At 54.2% G+C, this 20,137-nt stretch overlaps 4 protein-coding genes across 4 annotated transcripts; 1 reads left to right on the plus strand and 3 right to left on the minus strand.

Moving 5' to 3' along the window:
- Nucleotides 1-327: 327 nt before the first annotated feature.
- BBK36DRAFT_1114476 (N-terminal binuclear Zn cluster-containing protein) lies at nt 328-3,399 on the minus strand (the record flags this gene model as incomplete). Its single annotated transcript, XM_024890032.1, has 7 exons — nt 328-728; nt 825-1,108; nt 1,188-2,424; nt 2,480-2,794; nt 2,863-2,927; nt 2,980-3,107; nt 3,211-3,399. The coding sequence occupies 7 exons, from the start codon at nt 3,397-3,399 to the stop codon at nt 328-330; spliced, it is 2,619 nt and encodes an 872-aa protein (XP_024751328.1).
- A 4,618-nt stretch (nt 3,400-8,017) lies between these two features.
- BBK36DRAFT_1114568 (hypothetical protein) lies at nt 8,018-9,710 on the minus strand (the record flags this gene model as incomplete). Its single annotated transcript, XM_024890046.1, has 2 exons — nt 8,018-8,994; nt 9,050-9,710. The coding sequence occupies 2 exons, from the start codon at nt 9,708-9,710 to the stop codon at nt 8,018-8,020; spliced, it is 1,638 nt and encodes a 545-aa protein (XP_024751329.1).
- Nucleotides 9,711-13,124: 3,414 nt separating this feature from the next.
- BBK36DRAFT_1194615 (hypothetical protein) lies at nt 13,125-15,437 on the plus strand (the record flags this gene model as incomplete). The annotated part of the gene is made up of 3 exons (XM_024896861.1): nt 13,125-13,649; nt 13,731-14,313; nt 14,419-15,437. 3 exons carry the CDS (start codon nt 13,125-13,127, stop codon nt 15,435-15,437), a joined length of 2,127 nt encoding a protein of 708 aa, XP_024751330.1.
- A 208-nt stretch (nt 15,438-15,645) lies between these two features.
- BBK36DRAFT_1114981 (HET-domain-containing protein) lies at nt 15,646-18,540 on the minus strand (the record flags this gene model as incomplete). Its single annotated transcript, XM_024890084.1, has 1 exon — nt 15,646-18,540. One exon carries the CDS (start codon nt 18,538-18,540, stop codon nt 15,646-15,648), a length of 2,895 nt encoding a protein of 964 aa, XP_024751331.1.
- Between the last annotated feature and the right edge of the window lie 1,597 nt (nt 18,541-20,137).

Below are 20,137 nucleotides of genomic sequence, written 5' to 3' on the forward strand. Positions count from 1 at the left end.
AAGACGACGGGTCAAGCTTAACAATACCGGATACGGCACAGAGCTGTAATAATAAAGAGAAATTCATCATGCCTCAACTTGTTCCATTGTGCTAACAGAAAAGATGAGACAGTAGAAATGGCGTATGAACAGAGATGAGATTGCAATACGCTCATCAACCATGCTAAATCACATTCTACCCGCTGACATTGAATCATGCTACTAGCAGAAACTCATCATCATCCATCGTATTAAACCAATCATGTTGCAGCACCAGACACCCAACATCGTACATCACAAATAGCCCTTGTAAAGATGAAACAAACTTCTTCAAACATTTTGAACAAATCACTGCCTCTGCTCTCGTGGATCAAGCACCCCCGTGTTCTCGAGGCCGCCAAAGTTGCCATTCTCGACCGTCGGGTACGCCCCTCCGCTCATCTCAACCCAGTTCCAATCCAGGCTCATAGACAAGGAAAAGAGGTCTTGGGGGAGCAACGGTTGCGGGAAGCCACGGCCGTTGGGCACAGGCGGTGACTGAACATCACTGCCGAATCCCGTCAGATCGCTGAAGGACTCGAACTCGACGTCTTGGGGCATCTGGTAGTCCTGTGTCCACCCCGTAGGGTCGAGTGACGGTGACGAGCCTGATGGCGTGGCCTTGTTGGCTGCATTGTGAATCGAGGCACGTGCAGCAGCAAACTCGGGCGTCAGCGTATCGTGGACGCTGGTCTGCGGTGTCGTCGTTGCTCCGGTGTTTGTCGGCTGTGGAGTCTGGGTAGAGGATGATGCCGGCGTCATCGACTTGGCGGTAGCTGCGGTGTTGGGCGAGGAAGATTGATGACGGGCGTCTGTGCTTCCTGGAGTGTCGACGGCCTTGCGCTTACGTCGAGAAGATTGTTCCTTTTCAGCCTTCTCAATGACTCTCTGCGCGATTCGGCAGAATTCGGAGCAGATGCCCAGCATTCTGTGGACGCCGCCCTGCTCAGCCTCCTGACCAAGCATTGAGAGAAATGTAACGACGAGATTCATCAGTCGGACATCGGATTTGGCACGCTGATCGAGAGGATTCTGTAGGATGTTGCCGAAAAGGGTGACTAGTGCCGAGACTGGGAAGTAGAGAATCAACCTGGAAGCATGTTTAGTCGTCTTTCTTCCAGATGACATGAAGATTGGGGACACAAGGTCCATGTCTCTGTTTGACTTACCACACACAAGAAAAGTCTCCCTGGGGAATGTACTTGAGCAGTGAGATGGATGCCCGTGCTGCTGCTGTTGAGAGCATGGCAGACGAATACACTCTGGGGTTCAGTGGCCGCACATTCTGGCCTGAGATGGCATAGTTGGCAAGCCGGCTGGTCCAAAAGCCGTGGTGAACTGACATGCGGTGGATGGTTGTCAAGCAGTTGTAGTAAGTAAAATGCACCATGACGATATGGAGGATAAGAGGCGTGTGCGAAGCCCTGATTTCATGCTCGGGCCTAAAGTCGATGGGGATCCGGTCCTTCCACTCCTCCAGCTGTTGATCCAACTCTCCGATCGTTGCAAGAAGCTCGCCGTCGGATTGCTTCGCTGCCTTGGCCGCGTACAGCCTCTTGTAGACGTTGCTTTCGATGACGGCGAATTCGCACATGACTCGGAACAGATTCATCTTGCCCTTTCCATCTGCCAGAGGGATGTTGCCAATGTTGTCCTCGGGGTCGGCATCGGGAAGCTCGACGTTCATGTCGTCGTCATCCTGAGCAGGGGGGCGCCCTGATCTCAGGCAGAGATCCTTGTCCAGCATGTAAGCGATCCAAAACACACGCTTGCGCTGCTCGATTTCGATGGGATTGAGGTTGAATCCCGTGCCCTTTTTGTGGAGGCCAATGCTATGCGAAAGCCGAATGGCGGCAGCAATCAATAGGAAGGTCGGCTGAGGATTGGGTGTCCCCTGCATGAAGAGAGCCATCCCAAGCAGAGCCTGGACGCTCAGCAGATCCGTGTTGCGCATGGTAAGTTCGGCAAAGACGCCCATAGCGTTCTTCATGTAGCCCCAAGCCTTGTCATCCTCCTCTTGCGGAACCAGATTACTCATGACGCGCAGGCGATGAGCGATGGCCAAGGCACAGTTGAGACTTGCCCACCAACCCGAACCCTGGTAGGGGTCATCGGAGTACTGGCGCTCGACCAGGTGCATGAAGGTCGGCTGGTGGAAGAGCGGAAACATGCAGTTGAAGTTCTCGAAATAATCTGTAAGCAGAGACATGGCCTCGGCCTTGGACGGTAGGGGTCGGAAGACAGGCCGCTGAAACAGGTCCCTGAATATTTCAGGCTTCCAATTCGTCCACTTGTGGTCATCTTCGGAGACCTCGGAGATCATGTTCTGGAAGGCGACATCGCCAGTCTTGTTGTTGATCCATTGAATGCCCTTTGGTGAGAAGATGGAGAAGCCGGACGAGGAGCCTGCGGCCCAGTTAGTCAAGCATGTTCGGCAAGAGCTGCACTTGGCGATAGTTACCGATATATCTGGTCTCTCCGGAGTTGTTGGTTACCAGCGAGCACATCATTTCTGACAATGCCTCGACCTCCTCCTCGCCCTGGAGGCTCACGGGGGTGGCGATTGATTTGTGCTTATCATCCTGTCTTCTGTCCTTGTCCTTTTGGAAACCTGGCGACGTCACCGAGCTTCTGGGAGAGGCCGTGCCGTCGCTTTCCGACGTGAGGCGTGACGGCGAGGAAGGGGTTGAGCTTTGAGTGCCGGCGGTCTGTCGTGCCTTTTCGGTGAGTCTCTTCTCGAGTTCAGCAAGGTCGTCGTCCTCATTCACGATGATGCCTAGACGGGGGGGGGGAGCTTGTGTAAGCGACTTCAACTCGGCCCGGGAGAAACAGATGAGAGCATACCAGCCAGCCGAAGAAGCTTTTCCATGCGAGCTAGGCGGTTCTCCAGTGCTTCGATGTATTTGGCACTATTGTGCGTGTTAGCAAAGCGCGTGAATGGCAGTCCTTGGGCAATCGTACCCCTTTGGCGTCGCCCTCTTCTTTTCGATCTGGGTAAAGATGCATTCGGTCTTGTAGTTGGTGCAATGAGTGCACGCCGGCAGCTTACCATCGCACTTGATCTTCTTCCTTCTGCATTGATCACAGGCCTGGAGAGGGGGAAAAGATTCGTCAGCACCTCGAACAACTTGGGTCATGATTCCTCACTCGTGGCACATATAAGTGGCTTCGGTGAGCGTAGGGGAGCCTTACCCTAGCAATTCTCCGCCTCTTGGCATCGCTGCTGTCGTCTAGCAACAAGCTGGAGTCTGGAAACATGTGCGCCGCCAAGTCTGGCGGAAGTCCATCGGGGAGATATGAGCCGCCAAAGATCTGTGGTGGTTGGTTTGTAAGCGGTGGTGGCCCCAGAGGGGGCACCTGGAACATTCCCAGACGGTCCATATTGGTGATGCGATCAAGCGCAGTCGAGGCTGTTTCTGCTTCCAGAATCTCTCTTCATCCGTCCTGGCCTGGTCTCTCTGCGCTGTGTCTGTGTCGCCGTCTGCGATTAGACACGACCTATATGTAAAGGTGGGATGATCCTGAACCAGTTGCGGCAGAGGTGGTGGATCGGCAACGCGGAGCGCCAGTATGGGGTGTTCGAGAACAGGCAAGGTTCCCTTATCTTTGAGATTTGTCTCAGAAACGGACCATGTATAGCCTCGCCTGTGGCTGTTGTCGATTCGCGCGCGCACTCAACGGCGACAGATGGCTGTTGTGGGTTGCCGCTATCGCTTGATGCTGGAGGGCATGTAGCTGGCAGAGTAGGCGAAGCAGTGTCAAGCAGTTGAGGCCGTATGTCGATGCGAAGTTGTATGAGAACGACTACACAGCGCGAAGTTTTGTGTGATGGACAGAACAACGGGCAGTATGTACGAGTATGGCGACGGCTGAGCGGGAGCGGATTGTCTCGGACTTTTAAGCGTAGCTGAAGGCCGCCACCAGGATGTCCTGCGGCGGATAGGGGGGCACACACTCGTCGTGATGAATTCGAGAATTGTTCAAGCGTTGGAGAACAAGCTGCGGGCAAAGAAAAAGCGAGTCCTAGCGGGAGGGTATCGACATGCGCATCTGAGGCGGCGCAGAGAAAAGAAAAGGGACAAGTTTGAGGCGTGAACGAGTGAGTGAGAAGGAGGATGATTTGAGTTACTAGCAGGCGAGTCTACGAGGTACCTTACTTGACTGGCAGAGGTCAGAAACAAGCGGGGGCCACTGGCAGCACTAAGGTAAACGACCTGAAGAGTCTGGTAAGGTACTGTTGGTACTGCCTCCCGGAGGATTCGCTGTGCTAAGCTCCGGGCTCAGGTCGGGTACCTCGTGCGTGGCAGCTCCAAGGTTGGCAGCTTCGTACCGCAAGCCACGCCCGTCGACCTCGGAGCGGCATCAAATGACAGGTCGTTCGCCGTTTGTGCTGTCTTTCATGGATCCCATGGATGTCTTTGCTAGCAGCTGAGCCCCCCCAAGCCGAACCCACTCTGGGGGGAGACACCGAGCCTCTGCGCGCTCCGCCTGATGCTGCCCCAGGTCCCCTTGTTTTTGACCAGTATCACAGATACAGTACGGAGTACCAGAAGGGCAATGCATGTGCGCAAATGTCCGAGATCGTATACGACCTACTGTACATGTAGTACCTTTGCCTCTCACTCCCGGACACATACCTCCATGGAATTGCGATGCTCACAACAGCCCTCCGAGCAAACCTGCAGCTCCCCCGATCGGGGCTGGCCCACGCATGTCTCAGAGCGCCACGAACAGCAGCCTTCAGTTCACGGGCCCCGGTCCCCGCTTGAAGGTTCCAGTGCTTCTCGGCTGCCGCCCAGCGCCCATCAGCCCACTGCTGGATGCCCTGTAAGCTGGGCCCTGAACGGCTAGAGCCTTGGCAAGTGATACCGTCTGGCGTCATGCCGCTGGAGCAGCCGCGCCACTAGAACCAACGCCTGCGCCAGGGCTCCCCAGTTGCCCTGTCCCAATTTGTAATGTCGACCTGATGGCTTGCGCTTCGTCCTGTCAGTGCACTGCGTCAGAAAGACATTGGATTGAACTGTCAGTGGTGAGCCCAGGCGCCGTTCGTGGAGAAACTGGAGGCATATGGAAGACTTGCAGAGGCATTAGGAATGCTGTTGAATTGCCATTTGAGAGGGCAGAGGAACATACAAGTATTTCAAACATGCAACTGTAGGAAGAACCGCGAGTCAAGACACTACATGCATGTGGACAATGTCGTCTACATGTGAATGGAACGCACCAGACATGCAACACAAAGCTTCTCTCGCAGCAGCGCCACCAAAAAGTCGCCGATCTAGACGTCTCTCTCTCCCCCCCCCTATCTCCCGAGAATCTCAGAGGGACACGGAGCACGCCACTAACACGCGGCATCGTGTAACGACGGAAACAAGATGCAAGAGTCACGTCTCTTGGTAGGCACTTCTTCTTGGCTTGCTCCACGATGCGCGGAACAGCGTACGAAACGCTCCATCGCAGGCAATCCGGATAAGACGGACTCCGTACAATGGCCCTTGGCTTCACGGAGACCTTTTGGAAGCCTCTCGTGTATTATTTCTGATGCCATTTCGGATATCGCCCGTCAGCCAAGTCAAGTCTCTATCTCAACCAGCGGAGATGTTTACCAAGGGGCATCCCAGTAGAACATGGCTCTCTACGACTATAACCTCCTAGTAGCCATGATACAGTTTGACGGTTAAGTATACATCCAAGACGGCGCGTGACAAGACGCAAAGGCGCGGCAGACCGACGGCTATCACTGCGGAGTTGAGAGGGCGCGAACGTCTGTTCTCATCGAATCTGACGCCCGTGTGGAACCGGGTGCAATACATGGCGGACTTTGCAAGTCTTTGCACTCCGCAGAACAGGAGGAGGGAGACAGATTCGTGCTTTGAGAACCCCTAGAGATCCAGATTGGAGGCTATCGATGCCGGACTTGGCGCACTTTGCACTCAATGCTCTCTCCGCGCCCTTTTTGTCCCCCCGCCCCCAATCAAGCTGCGACAGGAATCAACCACACGTGAAACGTCTTGCACACGAGTGATGCTGCAATCGCGCGACTACTGCTTCAAAGGCTCCTCGAATCTCTCTCAAACTACTTCTAACGCCGTGTCTTATCAATGCCATTCCCTCCGCTTCTCATCAGACTTCATCTAGTGTTCGTGTACGAGTACAACTTGCTGCTACATAACCAGACCAACAAACGCCATCTTAGACCGAGGCCAAGGTGAACCAAACAGTCCAACCAACACAAAAAACACCAAAAGTAGCAACAGCCAGACAGAAACTAGAACAGTCCCAGAACCGCCGTCAGCTTCTAAATGCGTCACATTGAGCAGCCACCACCACTACCCCCAAAGAAGACATATGGATACCTGCTGCAGATAGTAAAGTACCTTAGGACGCACAACGAACCCAAAATAAGTATCCAAAACGCTTTTGGTAAAAAGAGTAAGCAGACCCCATCCAAACCACGCACTCGTCAGCCCTATCAGAATCGAACTCACGGTCCCCTTTTCTAGCAAAAAGGTTCTTATTTATAGCTTATTCACGCACACTTATATTTGGAGCCCAATTCTGCTCACGAGTTGTGGCTAAACTTAGAATCACTCCACGCCTTTCTCTTCTTTCTTCCAATCTATACCAGTGAATCTTACTTGCGTAGGACTATTATCCGTTGCGCTCCCATAAAATCCATCCTATCGGATATAAAAGCTAACGCCAGCCAAACTTCTCCGACCACTATACTATCGCCTTCTCCTACCAACCTACTGAGGTACCCATGGTAGGCAGGTGGTCAATGTGGCGGCGCATGTCAGACACGCAGCACCCACGTGGGAAGAACTCTCAACACACATGCAAAGTTCTTGATACTACATACAGACATTGACTCATGACTCACGGCTTTAATGCCACTGTAGACTTCTCAAAGGGGGCCGGAAAGACGAATGCTTCTGTTTCCATTCGTCTTATCCATGCCGGACTCCCGATCTCTTCGTCACACGCAACCGCCTCCCCGTTTCATCAACGTCTCGCCTGCTCATCTACATCCCTCACATTCATCAATGAAAGTCTAGAAGAATTCAGGGGGAAAGGCCGTGGTGATGTCTTGATTACAATGCTTTACGCCATACATACAGATGCTCTTCGAATTTGATATGCTCTTCGAATTTGAGAACGAGAGCCGTGCATCCGATGCGATATGGCTGGCTGCCTACGTAATGTCACTTGCGCAACACTTGTCACCCTATCGTGATTGGTATTCTCTGAGATGAACAGCTGACAATGATGCAAAATCTATATTCAAATGATATTCTCTAAAGTGGCGCGTCGCGATTTTGTATCCCGTACATACTCTGCCATCATACCCACCAATCTATGTATATGCATGTTGTGACAGATAAGTCTACCGCGAACGTCATACCATCTCCATCAACCACAGCCATATCCTCACGGATGAGAAGACTAGAAAACAATCATGCAAATATCTTCAGACAGTTGGCATCGTCCTATTTAGATAGATTATACATGACATGATCGCAGAATGTACAAGCGTACCCTGCATACGAGAGTCGCTCCTTTTCAACCCCGCCACACTTCCTCCGAAGAGATGATATGTCGTTAGAGATGGACAAGAAGGAAAACAAAAAGAGAGAGATAGAGATAGACTGTAAGATGAAAGATGCCCCTCCCATATGAAAAGAAATTCTTCCATACTTTTCCTCTATATCCTTACCTTCCTTTTCCTCAAAATTACAGCCCGAGATTTCCCACGTTGCCCACACCAACGCCACTTTCAAAAGAAAAAAAGAAGAGAGTAAAGAGACTGAGAAAAGAAAATCGCTCGAGAATCAATGCTCCTGTAGAGGGGGAGCAACCCGGTGAGTGTAGAAGTAGCGAGAAGAAGAATGTGGAAAGGCACAGCTTTGTAGAGCAACGATGGACAGAGATAGAACGAAACATGTACAGGAACAAAATAAGGGTATGGAGATGTATGTATGCAACAGATTGGTATCAATCAAATGCCCTCTTGGAATCTGGATCCCCTGCTTGGACTCTCGCGTAGCCGTGTCAAAGGGGGCGAGGAGGCATCGGCAGGAGGTGTCTTCGGAGGGTCAGCGAATGGGTTCGGCTCGGCAACCACGGCTCGAGCTGGACCAGATCGGACGATGGGTACGCCGCTGTCTGGCCGCATGGGAACTCCCAGCTGTAGCCGAGCTCCGGCTCCTCCCACGGGGTCAAAGGCCTGTGAGCCTCGGTAGTAGTCCGACGTGCTGCTCATGAAGCTCGAGCGAGGGTCCGAGTACCCGTCGCCGCCCACCTGGAGGACTGACGGCAGCTTTCTGCCTGATACACGGTAGAAGCTCTTTTCACCTGTTTCTGCAGAATTCGCAGAAGCAGAACTGCTTTTGGATGCCAGGCCGGCGAACGCCGCGGGCACCGCGGCAGCGCCGTATCTCTCCGTCATTGCGCCTCCACTGCCGCCGCTGCCTCCGCTGGGAGCTCCGTCAGGGGTGACGATGGTCGGGGGAAGTCCACGGCCCTCCGAGGTGGGTTGCCCGGCGGCTTGAGCTGCATTGAGTTGACGTCTCTTGTACCGCAGAGCCAGCAGAACCAAAACAAGGAAGAAAGCGGCGCCAGCAAGTCCTCCAACTACACCTCCAATGACTTGCTTCTGCTGAGGGGACAACAGGGTATCCGTCCCATTGGATGATGCTGAAGGAGTAGCCTCCGAACTGGTTGTTGTCGGTGACGCACCATCGCTTCCAAACACGCCGCCGAATGCGGCATCTGTAGCTAAGGGCTCAAAGGACGAGACGGTGGAAAGGACGGTTTCCGAAAAAGACGTAGCCTCAGAGGTTGAAAATTCCGTAGTCGTGAATGAAGTGTGAGAGTGCGTCTTCGTCGAGGAGTGTTTCGTTGACGAGTGAGTGGCGTTTATTGATTCAGCATGGAACAAAGTATTGGTGGAGTTATGATGGGCGGAATGATGAACTTGATGTGTGGAGTTAGCACTATGTCTCGTGGGCAGTAGCGGGTGACGACGTACTGTTTGTTCCATTATGGCCTACGCCCAGCGAAGGAGCCGCTGGTGTTGGTGGTGGTGAAGAATGAGCGGACGGCGAAAGCGACGCCGGGGTAGTCGGTGAAATTGAGATGGTGGGAATAGAAGCAGCCGGCGCTTGCGAGCTGCTGGAGACGGAAGCGGCCGGTGATTGAATGCTGATGCTAGACGTTGAGGACCGAATCACTTCGCTGGACTCCGGGCCGGAGCCCGGAGCAGCAGGAGCTGGCGTGTGGTCTGGGTTGGAGGCGGAAATGGTCTTGCCCGTGTCCTTATCCACCACTACGGTGTTGGGGATAGCGAAGCGAGTCTGCGTCTCAATTGGTGATCCGGACGAGTCCACGATTTGAACGAGCGAAACGGTCTGGACGACCCGGGTGACGAGAGATGTTGCGCTGGGAGTGACGACATCGGTGGACGGTTGGTCTACGACGGGCACGACAGCTCGATCATGGAGCTCTGGTGCCTGAGCGCTTTCGGGCTTGACGTCGTTGGGTCGGGGGCCGGCAACGGCGTCGTGAGGATACTGCTGATGCAGGTGCTGGTCGTGTCCGTGTCCGTGTCCAAGTTTGTATGAAGAATGAGCGTGGGCATGAGCGTGAGGACCGCCGCGGGCCTGAAGGAGTGAAGGCCGGCGGCTCGTCATGGTGGCAATGTCGGCGGGCAGTGCTGATGTGCCCGGTGACGACGATCGTATCGTATTTGCAGGTGATGTGGGGCTGGCGCCGAGAGGTGAAGCAAAGTGAAGATCTATTTCGCTATTCCTTCTGCCGACGGCATCTTGAGGGCCCAAATAACCACCGGTGTCGTTGTGAGTGTCGTCGCAGCTAGTGTCGTCGGCCTTGGCGATGGTTCGTCGAAGAAGATCGCCTCACCTTCACCATCCGCCCGTGTCACTGGGAGATGGATCCGATGGAATTCGGAAGCGAAAAAAAGAGCCCCTAGGGAATCAGAATCCAGAAGAAAATATCCAGACGGTGGTTGTTTCGTTTCGTTTCGTTTGCTCGTGGCGCTCCGGCTTCTCTCGGTTCTGCTTCTCTTTTTCGTCTCAATCGCACGCGAATCTCCCCTTTTAAAAGAACGGCTCAACAACGGGTAACGAATGGAAGGTTCAAGGTCATGGCGAAGGGGCAAAGAGAAAGAAACAAAGCAACGGTGCGCGCACGTCCGCTGGCCACGAGGAGAGAGAAAAAAAAGAAGCGAAAGAGAAGACAAACGGGCGGAAGAGGAGAGGCTTAGGAAGGGGAAACGAGAGCAATCTCTCCGCCAGGGACGAGCCGGGCCACAGAGCTCGACTTGCTCAAAGGACGAAGTGCAAGTATCAGGTACCTCGACCGGTTTCAGGCACGGAGCTCCGTTACCTGTCTGAGCCGTCCAACAAGCGCGATTGCAAGTAGCGGCACGACTTCGTGTTTGGCCGTGTTTGTACAAAGTACTCGTACGAGGGACGGGCGAAGCCTATGGGATCGCCTGGATGCGAAAGCCGAGCTGGACGACTGCTCGAATGAGGGCGCCGGGGCTTTTGCCAGCCAGGGCCAGGATAGCAGATGTGGATGCGGACGAGGATGTGGGCGTGGTTAATTATGGTGCACTTGATGCCATTCGCTCCGTGCCTGAGGCTGATGCTAGCGCAGATGCCGGGACAGGCCTGCCACTAGCTGCGAGGTACAGGCCCGGCGGCGATGCTAGCAGTGGTACTTTGCACCTTAGCACTGCGACAGCCCGCAAAGGTACACCAAATGTCGGCACATGCAATTTCGCTAGGCGGGGTGGCTGCGGCTCGGACAGCCAATCACGGGCGGGCAGCCATACGATTCGGTGGCCCGGGCGCTGGAATGGCAAGCGCCAAGACACACCAGACGATGCAGGTCCGAGAGATGCATCTTGCAGCACTTGAACAGCAGAAGAGGTGACGGAAGTCGAACCACTGAGTGATCACGAGCCAGTCGTTTCTATTCCGTTTGTTGAGCTTCTTCAGGAACAACGTTTGTTAGTGCATGTGCTAAAAAATCTCCGTGGTACGTAATGGGACATGCGCGTAAACGCTTCAAGAGTGGCCGATGCCGCCTAGGAGATCATAGGCAATTCCTTGTGATATTAATCTAATTTACTTGCTATCTACAATAGTCAGATGGGGCATCTCTCGTCGCTAATCACAATTCTTCCATCTTGAATGCGCGTCCCGATGGCCTATGTACGAGTACAACAGCAAAGAAATAGTACACTGGCAGAGAGAAGAAGGCAAGCGGCGAAGGGCCACGACGTCAATGACAATTCTCCTTCTGAGGACTGCTCTTGTCGGTGAACATGCGTAGCTGCAATGGAATCGCTGAGGTGCGGTTAAGCTCTAGATGTAATCACGAAAACCCTCCATTGTACTCGTACGTCTTACAGCAAAGGTCAAAAACGCCATGAGTCATATCAACCAGTATCGCGCCACGGGGACAAGCTATTGCTTCGGAGAATACATGTATAGAATAGCTCCTCGGCAGCATATGACTTGCGTAGCTAGACTACCTAGGTAGGACTATGTACGTCCTTTTTTCCTCTGCTCACGGTATGTCCGTCCTGCTGTTTGGCATGCTCGTCGTTTGCTCAGGGTGCCTTGTTCAATCCGAGCAATCAAGCAATGGGAAACCCTGCTAGTGCGCTGTGTAGCATCAATGCATCCCTAGCACTGCAGATTGGAGGCTGCACGACGAAGGACGGCGGAGACTAGGAGCCTTCGCCGTGCTCCTGGTTAATCTGCAGACACTGCTAGGCTGATGAGCCGCGTTTTGCAGACGATGAAGACGGGATGTGGTGTCTATTACAGACACAGGCAGTGCGATTCGTATCTATGTAATGCTTAACTCAAATCATCAGCACACCGGCAGAGAGATCTTGTACCTGTTCAGTGCTTCGTATTCGATCAAATACATGCGTTATCAGGTAGGTATGCAGTACGGGCAACGTATCAGCAGCACTTTGCGTCAAACAATGGCGATCCAAATTCCAAGCAGCAACAAAGACGCCAAACTGCACAGCGCGTGGGCCCTGAATCAGGGTCGTGGCAGAGGCGTGGCCTCGGAATGACGCGGAAGCCCCCGCCCGGTGCTCCTTTTCAACTTGAAATGATTGCGATGGCCTCAAGAGGTACCTGGACAAGCATGAGCACCTTCATACACGTACCTTATTTGCTACTATGATCGTAACAAATTGCGATGTGAAGCCATCAGCTGGGGGAATAGTGTTGTGTTCTTCTGTCTATATGTAATATTTCGTACCTAAAAGTTGTTCGATGGTCAGCTTTAGTTCAGGTTCAATCGTACCAACTTGAGTTGATGCTCTGTCTCGTCTGCCATTGGCCCCAAACTGAGGCTTGATGCGACGGTTGGCCCCACCCTCACATGGCCCCTGTAAAGTAAAAGATGCAGGCGCCATGCAGTGAGTGGCTTCATTCTCTCGCTGCTACAGTACTGCATGCAGCCTAGCGCATGAACTCGTACCTGTACCTGACCGCCCGCTCAGGCACCAGGTCCCAGCACGCTGAAGCCGCCTGGGTACAGCGCGTGGTGGCCCAAAATCTCCCGCTATTGCCTCGTCGTCTCTACCCTCCTACTAATGGTACCTCGGTCGTCGTGAACCGCGCCGCGACGGTTATGTATCGGTCCTCGAAGTACAGGTACATTAGCGGGCCACCCATCCAGCAAGCAAGCGCCAACCCCACCATCCGTCTGCATCTCGGCATCTCCAACCTCGTCTCGTCTCTCCCCGCTCCGGCCTCCCTGACGGTAGCATCCCGGTTCCGCCTGCGCCGTTGCCGGTCCATTGACGCTGTTTCACCGATGATGACGATGGCGATGATGACGACGACGGTGATTCTATGCTCTCTTTGTGTACCTGCGGCTACGTTACGACCGCAATAACGGCGACTATTCTCGCACAATCTCAGTCGATATCGCCTCCCTCTACACATCTTTGGTTAACATCAAGCACCCAAAATCGGACCGCGATCATCCGCTCATATTGAACCTTCGGCTCCATACACAGTCAGCTTCATATCCCCATACCCAACACCATGGCATCACCACCGCCCCTACCAGAACGAGCCGTTTCCCAGCTGCCTGGGCCACCTCCCCTGCCGCCTAGGAACAACTCCCAATTACCTCCGCCACCTCCCTACTCGGTTGTGGACGAGTCCCGGATCTCGGTGGCTACTCAAAGTCAGGAGATTCCTCCCGGCGCCCAGATCCTGCGCTCCAAGGAGGATCCTCGGGCCTCGTCATCACAGTCTCTGGCGCCGTCACAGGCCAGCTCCGACACCAGACGAACTCTCCTATTGGTCTATATCCATGGATTCTACGGCAATGACCAGTCCTTTCATTCATTCCCTGCCCATGTCCACAACTACTTGCGTGATGCCCTATCAGAAACGCATGTTGTTCATACCAAGTTGTATCCCAGGTACAAGACATACAAGGCTATAGAGGTTGCGAGGGATAATTTCAGCGCTTGGCTGGAGCCTCACGAGTCGCCCAAGACCGATGTCATCCTTATCGGCCACTCCATGGGGGGTCTCTTGGCTGCCGAAATGGTCCTCATAGTAAGCTATCCTTCTACTGATGCCTGTAAAAGCCATATGGCTATGAGCAACTCTCCATACTAATCATGTTCACCGCAATAGCCAAATCGGATGACCCCCAACCAATACCCTTTCAAGCATCGTATTCTAGGAACTCTGTCCTTAGATTCACCCTTTCTAGGACTTCATCCCGGCATTGTGTCCTCAGGCATTGCCAGTCTCTTTCAGCCCGCACCAGCCTCTCCCAGCCAAAGCGCCACCTCATCGTTTGGGCCAGATGCTCCATCCGCTGATTTGCAACCTGTCTCCTCTGCTGCTTCCATCGATAGCTCACTTAGAGAGCCCAGGGATCCCAATTATGATCCCCCTTTCTTCAATGATGCGCCCTTTCGAGAGCAGCCGTTCCTCACCCGTATGCTCAACTTTAGCACTAAGCATTGGTCTGAGGGCATCTTCACTGCCTTGGGCAGTCATATCGCCTCTCACCTAGAATTTGGCGGATGTCTTGCCGACTATCGCGGGTTGATGTCCCGATACAATCAGATTCGTGCTCTTGAAGATGTTGATGATCTCCAGGCTTTGAGCGGCGGTTCATCCGACGATTCACATCCCCGAGTCCGCTTCCTAAACTACTACACGCGGGCTCCTGGACGACCTAAGCCACCAGCCTCAACTAAAGGCAGTCGTGATATAAGCCAGGTCGATCTTTCAACGGGTTCCGTATCCGAGAGAAAGTTTGCAGACGAGATAGACAAAAAGCTTGTCGATATTAGTCTCATCACAGCCTCAGGCGACGATCAAACAGACTCTATATCTACCGATCTCCCAAAACCCGGGACTCTGGCTCAAGAGACTGACGTGGATGGCCCAGTGTCAGCTCCAGTGCCAACAGAGGAGATCAGTATCAGGGATGCTGACTCGGGGTCCGAGTTGGAGGTACTGAACTCATCTCTCGATCTTAATCGGCTGTCTATGCAGGAAATCGAACCCATTCCTATGGAAGAGGATGAACAAGGCGTTGTGGAACACAGCTTAGATACAACGACAGGGACTAACTCAGACCGGCCATCTCCTTCCACCGAGGTTGCAGTGGATGAAAGGACGGATCTGTCCGAAGAAACACCCGCCCCTCCAGATCCTGACCTCCCTCCGATCCCCGATCTTCCTCCACCCCCTCAACAGCCCGATCTCTCACAGTACACAGACAAAGATGCACGCAAGCAAGCAGAAAAGGAATTCAGCCGCCTCCAGAAAGCCCACGAGAACGCCGTCAAAGACCGCACCAAGGCCCTCCGTGAACGCGAGAAACTCCTCGGAAAGCGCCAAAAGAAAGCCCAAAAAGACGCAGAGAAGCTAGAAAAGGACACAAAGAAGCAGAAGCAGAAATCCGAACAAAAGTCCGAACAAGAAAAAAGACGGCTGGAAAAGGAAGCGGAAAAGGCCATCAAAGCGGAAAAGAAGCGGCAGGACAAGGAAGACGCCGCCCTAGCGAAACAAAACACCGAAAGCAAATCCAAGAGCATAGCCACCACCACCGCCGCCGTCGCTACCCCTGAGGAGGCGGAGCTCGAAACGCCGGGCAAGCCCAAGAAGCTGCGCAAGTTCTGCAACACGCCCGCCAAGAGGGACGGCGTCGCGGATCCGACGTGGGTGAGCGTGTACATGGACGGCATGGACGAGGTGACTGCGCACTGCGCGCTCTTCTTGCCGGGGCCGCATTATGATGGGCTGGTGGGCGATGTGGCAAGTCGGATCGTGGGGTGGGTGCAGAATGATTTGTCTGTGAGGGCGATGTTGGAGATGGATTGAATAGGGGTCTTGATGGAGCATGAAGATGGATTCATGAGGATATATATGTGCCTTGGCATCGATGTAGTTTGTCTCTTGTATAGAAGGATGTTGTCTCATGCTCAGTACATCCATACTCATATCTTCGGTCGTAGACGGTATTTACATTGATACATCTCAAGTCATGTTATTAAATCATCCCCATTCTTGATGGATACATCACTCAAAATCAATAGATATCCAACTCCCGCAACCGTACCCTCAAATCCCTCTTCTCCCCACTCCTCGCATCCACCCCCTTCATAACCGACGCGTCCGCCTCGTCCGCCGCAGGCACCAGCCCGTCGTACGCTATGCTCAGCGCCCCCAGACGGATCAACTGGCCCTCTGGATCCCAGTTCCTGCGCCCGCAAATCAGAGCCGTGGCCGTGGCCGTGGACGGAGTCGTGATGGCGGCGCTTCCCGGAGGGCGATGGACTAAGGCGTTGGGCTTCCAGTGCCGTCCCGAGATGAGGACGCCGATAAGATGGTACTCTGGTTCGACCGGGGCTTCGTCGGCGGAGGCGGGGAGGACGGTGACGGAGGAGCGGCGGATCCAGGCATCTACCGATTCGGAGGCGGATCGACCCAGGATCGAGGCTGCGGGTTCGGCTAGGGCGAGGCTGGGGTGGGCTCCTAGGACGCCGCTGGTGCTCTTCACGGCCAGGTCGAAGCAATAGGTCTTGACGCGCAGCATCTCGATCTTGTCGGCCTTGCGGGCGATGGCGTCGCCGTCAATCTCCCACGAGAGGACCATGCCGTCGCTGAAACCGACAGAAATCTCCATCCCGGGAGCGGCCGATACGCCGTCGAGGAGGGGAGATGTATCGTCGACGAGGTTGAAGTTTAGGGTGTAGCTGGGGGTGTTGTAGTTGTACGTCGTCTGGTTGGGTCGCCACGCGAGCCAGGTCCATGAAGGAAAGGGGCAAGGAGAGTCGATGAGGGAGTAAGGGTCGACGACGGGGTTATGAAGGAGGTCGTCATAGGAAGAGGTGGTGGAGGAGGACATGGAAGAGGAGGGGAGTGTGCGGACGGGCATCCATCCTAGGGCGACGGCAAGGCGGTCCGTTTGGCTGACGACCTTGTGTTTGGAAAAGTCATCGGGGTGGAATAGGGGCAAGCCAAGCAAGTGCTCTACAGGTCGCTTCTCCCGCCGCGAGTATTCGTGGAGCAGTCCCCTGAAGGCGTCTAGGTAGTCGTCGGTATTGGTGAGGCTCTTGGCCAGATAGGCCTTGATATGATTCTTGAATCTGGTGGGATGGAGAGCGGCCTCGGTGGAGTGTGGAAACACGCGGCCAAGATTCAGGCCTGGTGCGTATTTCAGGGGAAGGGCGAGGCTCTCGTGGCAGTGTATAGCCTGGCACTGGAAGTAGACCTGCGAGGGCGTAAAGATGAGGCGCCGTCGCGACAAGAGACCCTCCTGGTATGTCCATGCCCGAGACGCCCACTTCGATGAAGCAACCTCGAGGTCTGGGCGAAGCAGAGACGTGGTGAAGAGATCCGTCTCCGTCTGAATCGACAGCTGCTCGTCGCGCGGCACGCTGACCCCGGCAATGCCGTCTTCGACGCCTTCTCCCGCGGCCACGATGAGGGTCAGCGTCGAATGGCTGAATATCTGACCAATGAGGCTGAGCTGTTGCTGGCGTTCTGTTGCTCTTTCAGCGTCTCCCTTTGCAGGCATGCAGTACCGATCTACCCAGAGGTAGCGGTATCCAAGGCCCTTGGTGGTGGAAATAGCATCGGCGATAAGTTTCGGGAGACTCTCCGGTAGAAGATGGTCGTCGTCGATCTCTGTATCCGCGTCGCTAGAACTTCCCGAGACATAGCTGAGCGTGACATAGTCGACGTTCTGGTGTCGGGTGCCCTTATCGTGGCTGTTGCGGGTGCCGGTGTGGCTTCTGTCGTCTTGCAGCTCTTCAAGCGGCGCCGTTGCTGATAGCTGCTCTGCGAGAATAACACGATTCTCTTCGCAGTCAATCAGCTTCAGCCCCTTGACCAGGGGTCGGTGTTTGGCGGAACAGTCCTCAGCAGCGTGGTTTTCGTCGCAAAAGTCAATCCAACTCCTTGCCAGCTGCAGACGAAGCAGCGGAGTTATCTCCCGGCCCCGAATCTCCCTTGTCTCGTCTTGTCGTCTGTTGCTTCTGTTGACTTTGGCATGACCATTCTGTTTGGTCACAGCTTGCTCGTCAGCGTCTCCTTCGATTCTGGCCCTAGGCTTTATTTCTGACAATCCCTCCTCTTTCAGGTCAACGTCGGCCTCGACTCCCGAGTCGGTCCCTGTGTCTACGCCTCCTTGCGTGATGCTCGCCTCTATACCTGATTCTGCGTCCGGTTCTGTTTCCGCCTCTTGCTCCGTCTCCGTCTTTGCCGGCGCGTCTGCTTCCGGATCCTCCGCCCCCTCTCTGTCCTCCGGTAAAGCCTTGACAATGTACCCCCATGGAAGAGATCGATTCCTTGTCGTGACTTCAAATAGCACCGACCTCCCTAGCGGGTGCTTCTCCCCACCGCCGAGCCGCTCAAAGGCCAGTCGAATGCGTAGATAGGGCGTGAACTTGGTCCTCAAGGCTCTATCGTCCCGCCCGTCTGCGCCGTTGGTCTCGTCTCCCTCCGGCACCGTGGTGATCATGGAGTGGAAGAAGACGCACCACGGACAGAGACCCTTCCTCCGCTTCTTCCGCCTTCTCCGCCTCTCCTCCTCGTCGATCTCTTCGCCCTCGTCGTCGTCCTCAGGCAGCTTCAGCCACAAGCAATGCGCCAGCGACACCCATGGCCTGGGGTCACCCGGCTGCCAGTCCAGCAGGCTCGCAAAATCGATATCCTGACAGATGTCGCACAGCTGCCCCGCGTCCTCGCTCCCGTCGGCCAGGATCCTCCCCGCGCCGTATCTGGGAACCTCCTTGGTGAAGAAGCGGCTGTGATGCTCGCCATTCATGGCCAGTCCATGGTCGTCGCTCCGCCACCGCCTCGACGTCAGCTGGTGAAAGTCCAGCGACGACTCTTGTCCCGGATCCCAACGGCCGTGATCATCGCCTCCGCCAGACCGCCCGAGTCGCCGCCGCGACAGGATCTTGGAGAACTTCTTCATCTCCTTTCCCTGGGTTGTCGGTGTCAAGGCCTAGAATAGGAGGGGTTTAGAAAAGAAGCCGACTCTGGTTGGCTTCGCGCTCTCTTCTTCGCAACTCTCTCACTCGCTGGCGCGCATCGTTTCCGCATATGATACTGTGCCTGTATTGTTTCCGAGGTTGCGCGTGCCTCTTCAGCGAGGCGCTGGTGAGAATGATAACAGCAAAGAAGAAGCGATTGAAGATGAGCGACCGAGGTAATTGTATGATCAAGGGGTGACCTGGTGGCTTGAAGCAAAAACGCGCCGACGGAATCTTGTCTCGGTGGAAAGCGACGGCTGCTTCTTGAGTGAAGTGACTAATGGAAGATGATGCAAGCAAGGTATGATATGATCCCAGGAAAAACGATTAAAGATGGAGATCCAGATCGCACAATGGTGGTACAAGAAAGAGAAAGAAAAAGACGGATATACAAAGACAGGGGTCCCACGCAGACGACGGCCCCCGGGATGTGACGAGTATCAGGAGGTATAGAAGAGACGATGGTGAGAAGGAGAAAAAGTGGTGAGAAGGGGAGAGAGGCAAAGGAGATAAGCCAGAAGCTACTAGTGGTACATACACTGTACCTCGAAGGTGGTGCAGAAAATAGACAAGGCCGCGGATCGGACAGAACTGGAGCTCTAATGAGAATCAAGCATCAGTCAACAGGGACCAGGACAAGACCAGACCAGGGCGTCTCCACAGCCTAAAAACATCGTGATAGGATGGAACTTGATGGGAGAAGACTGCCTTGTAGAGAACTATTGCAGCAGCAGCGTCGACCCAGTCAGTCTCATTTCCAACGCAACTCGTCCAATAATGGATGGGGACTCGACAAGCAATACTACAGTGGCCCGTCAACAAGAACCGCCAGATCAGGGGCATCTCATTTCATCGTCTTATGGTCCTTACGCCAGTAACCATCGTCGGGACCTTTTTCCTCTCTTCCTTTTTTGCCTGAAGTCTACGCATTTCAAAGCACGGAGATTAAACAACCCCAGGCCAAACCAACAAAATCCGACTCAACAGGACATGACCGGCCCCCCGTTTTGTGGCGCCGGACTACGATGCTGGGCCCTCGCTAGCCCACCAGATAGCTGGGAATTAATTTCAGGGTTCTTGTTTGCGAGGGATAAGGGTCGTCTGTGCGAATTGGTTCCTATTTTATCGAAATTTATCGTGGGAAGAGGGTAGTAGTAGTAGTATTAACCTCGGCCATCATGGACATGAATTTGAGAGGTGCATCGGATTTCGATCTGATAGCAATGCCAAGCGTCTCAATGGCACCCGCCCTCAACGCCTCCAGTTGTTCCAGCTTCGTCCAGCAGCAGCGTCAGCATGGACAGACGCTAATCCCAGGTGCCGCCGCCAATTACAGGCACCACTGCTCCCTGGATTTAGCGCTGAGAGCAGCTGCACGGCATGACACGGCCCAATGGATAAGATAACGAACCCTCGACTGCATACAACTTCGTTCACGACACATCCGATATCAAGCATCTGCACTTCCACTAAAGATCATTTGTAGCATCTGATCCCATTCTTCTTTGCTACGCGTCTCAACTTATCTCAGCACAACCG

This window comes from Trichoderma citrinoviride, assembly GCF_003025115.1.
Source record: "Trichoderma citrinoviride strain TUCIM 6016 unplaced genomic scaffold BBK36scaffold_4, whole genome shotgun sequence".
Lineage (NCBI taxonomy): Eukaryota > Fungi > Ascomycota > Sordariomycetes > Hypocreales > Hypocreaceae > Trichoderma > Trichoderma citrinoviride.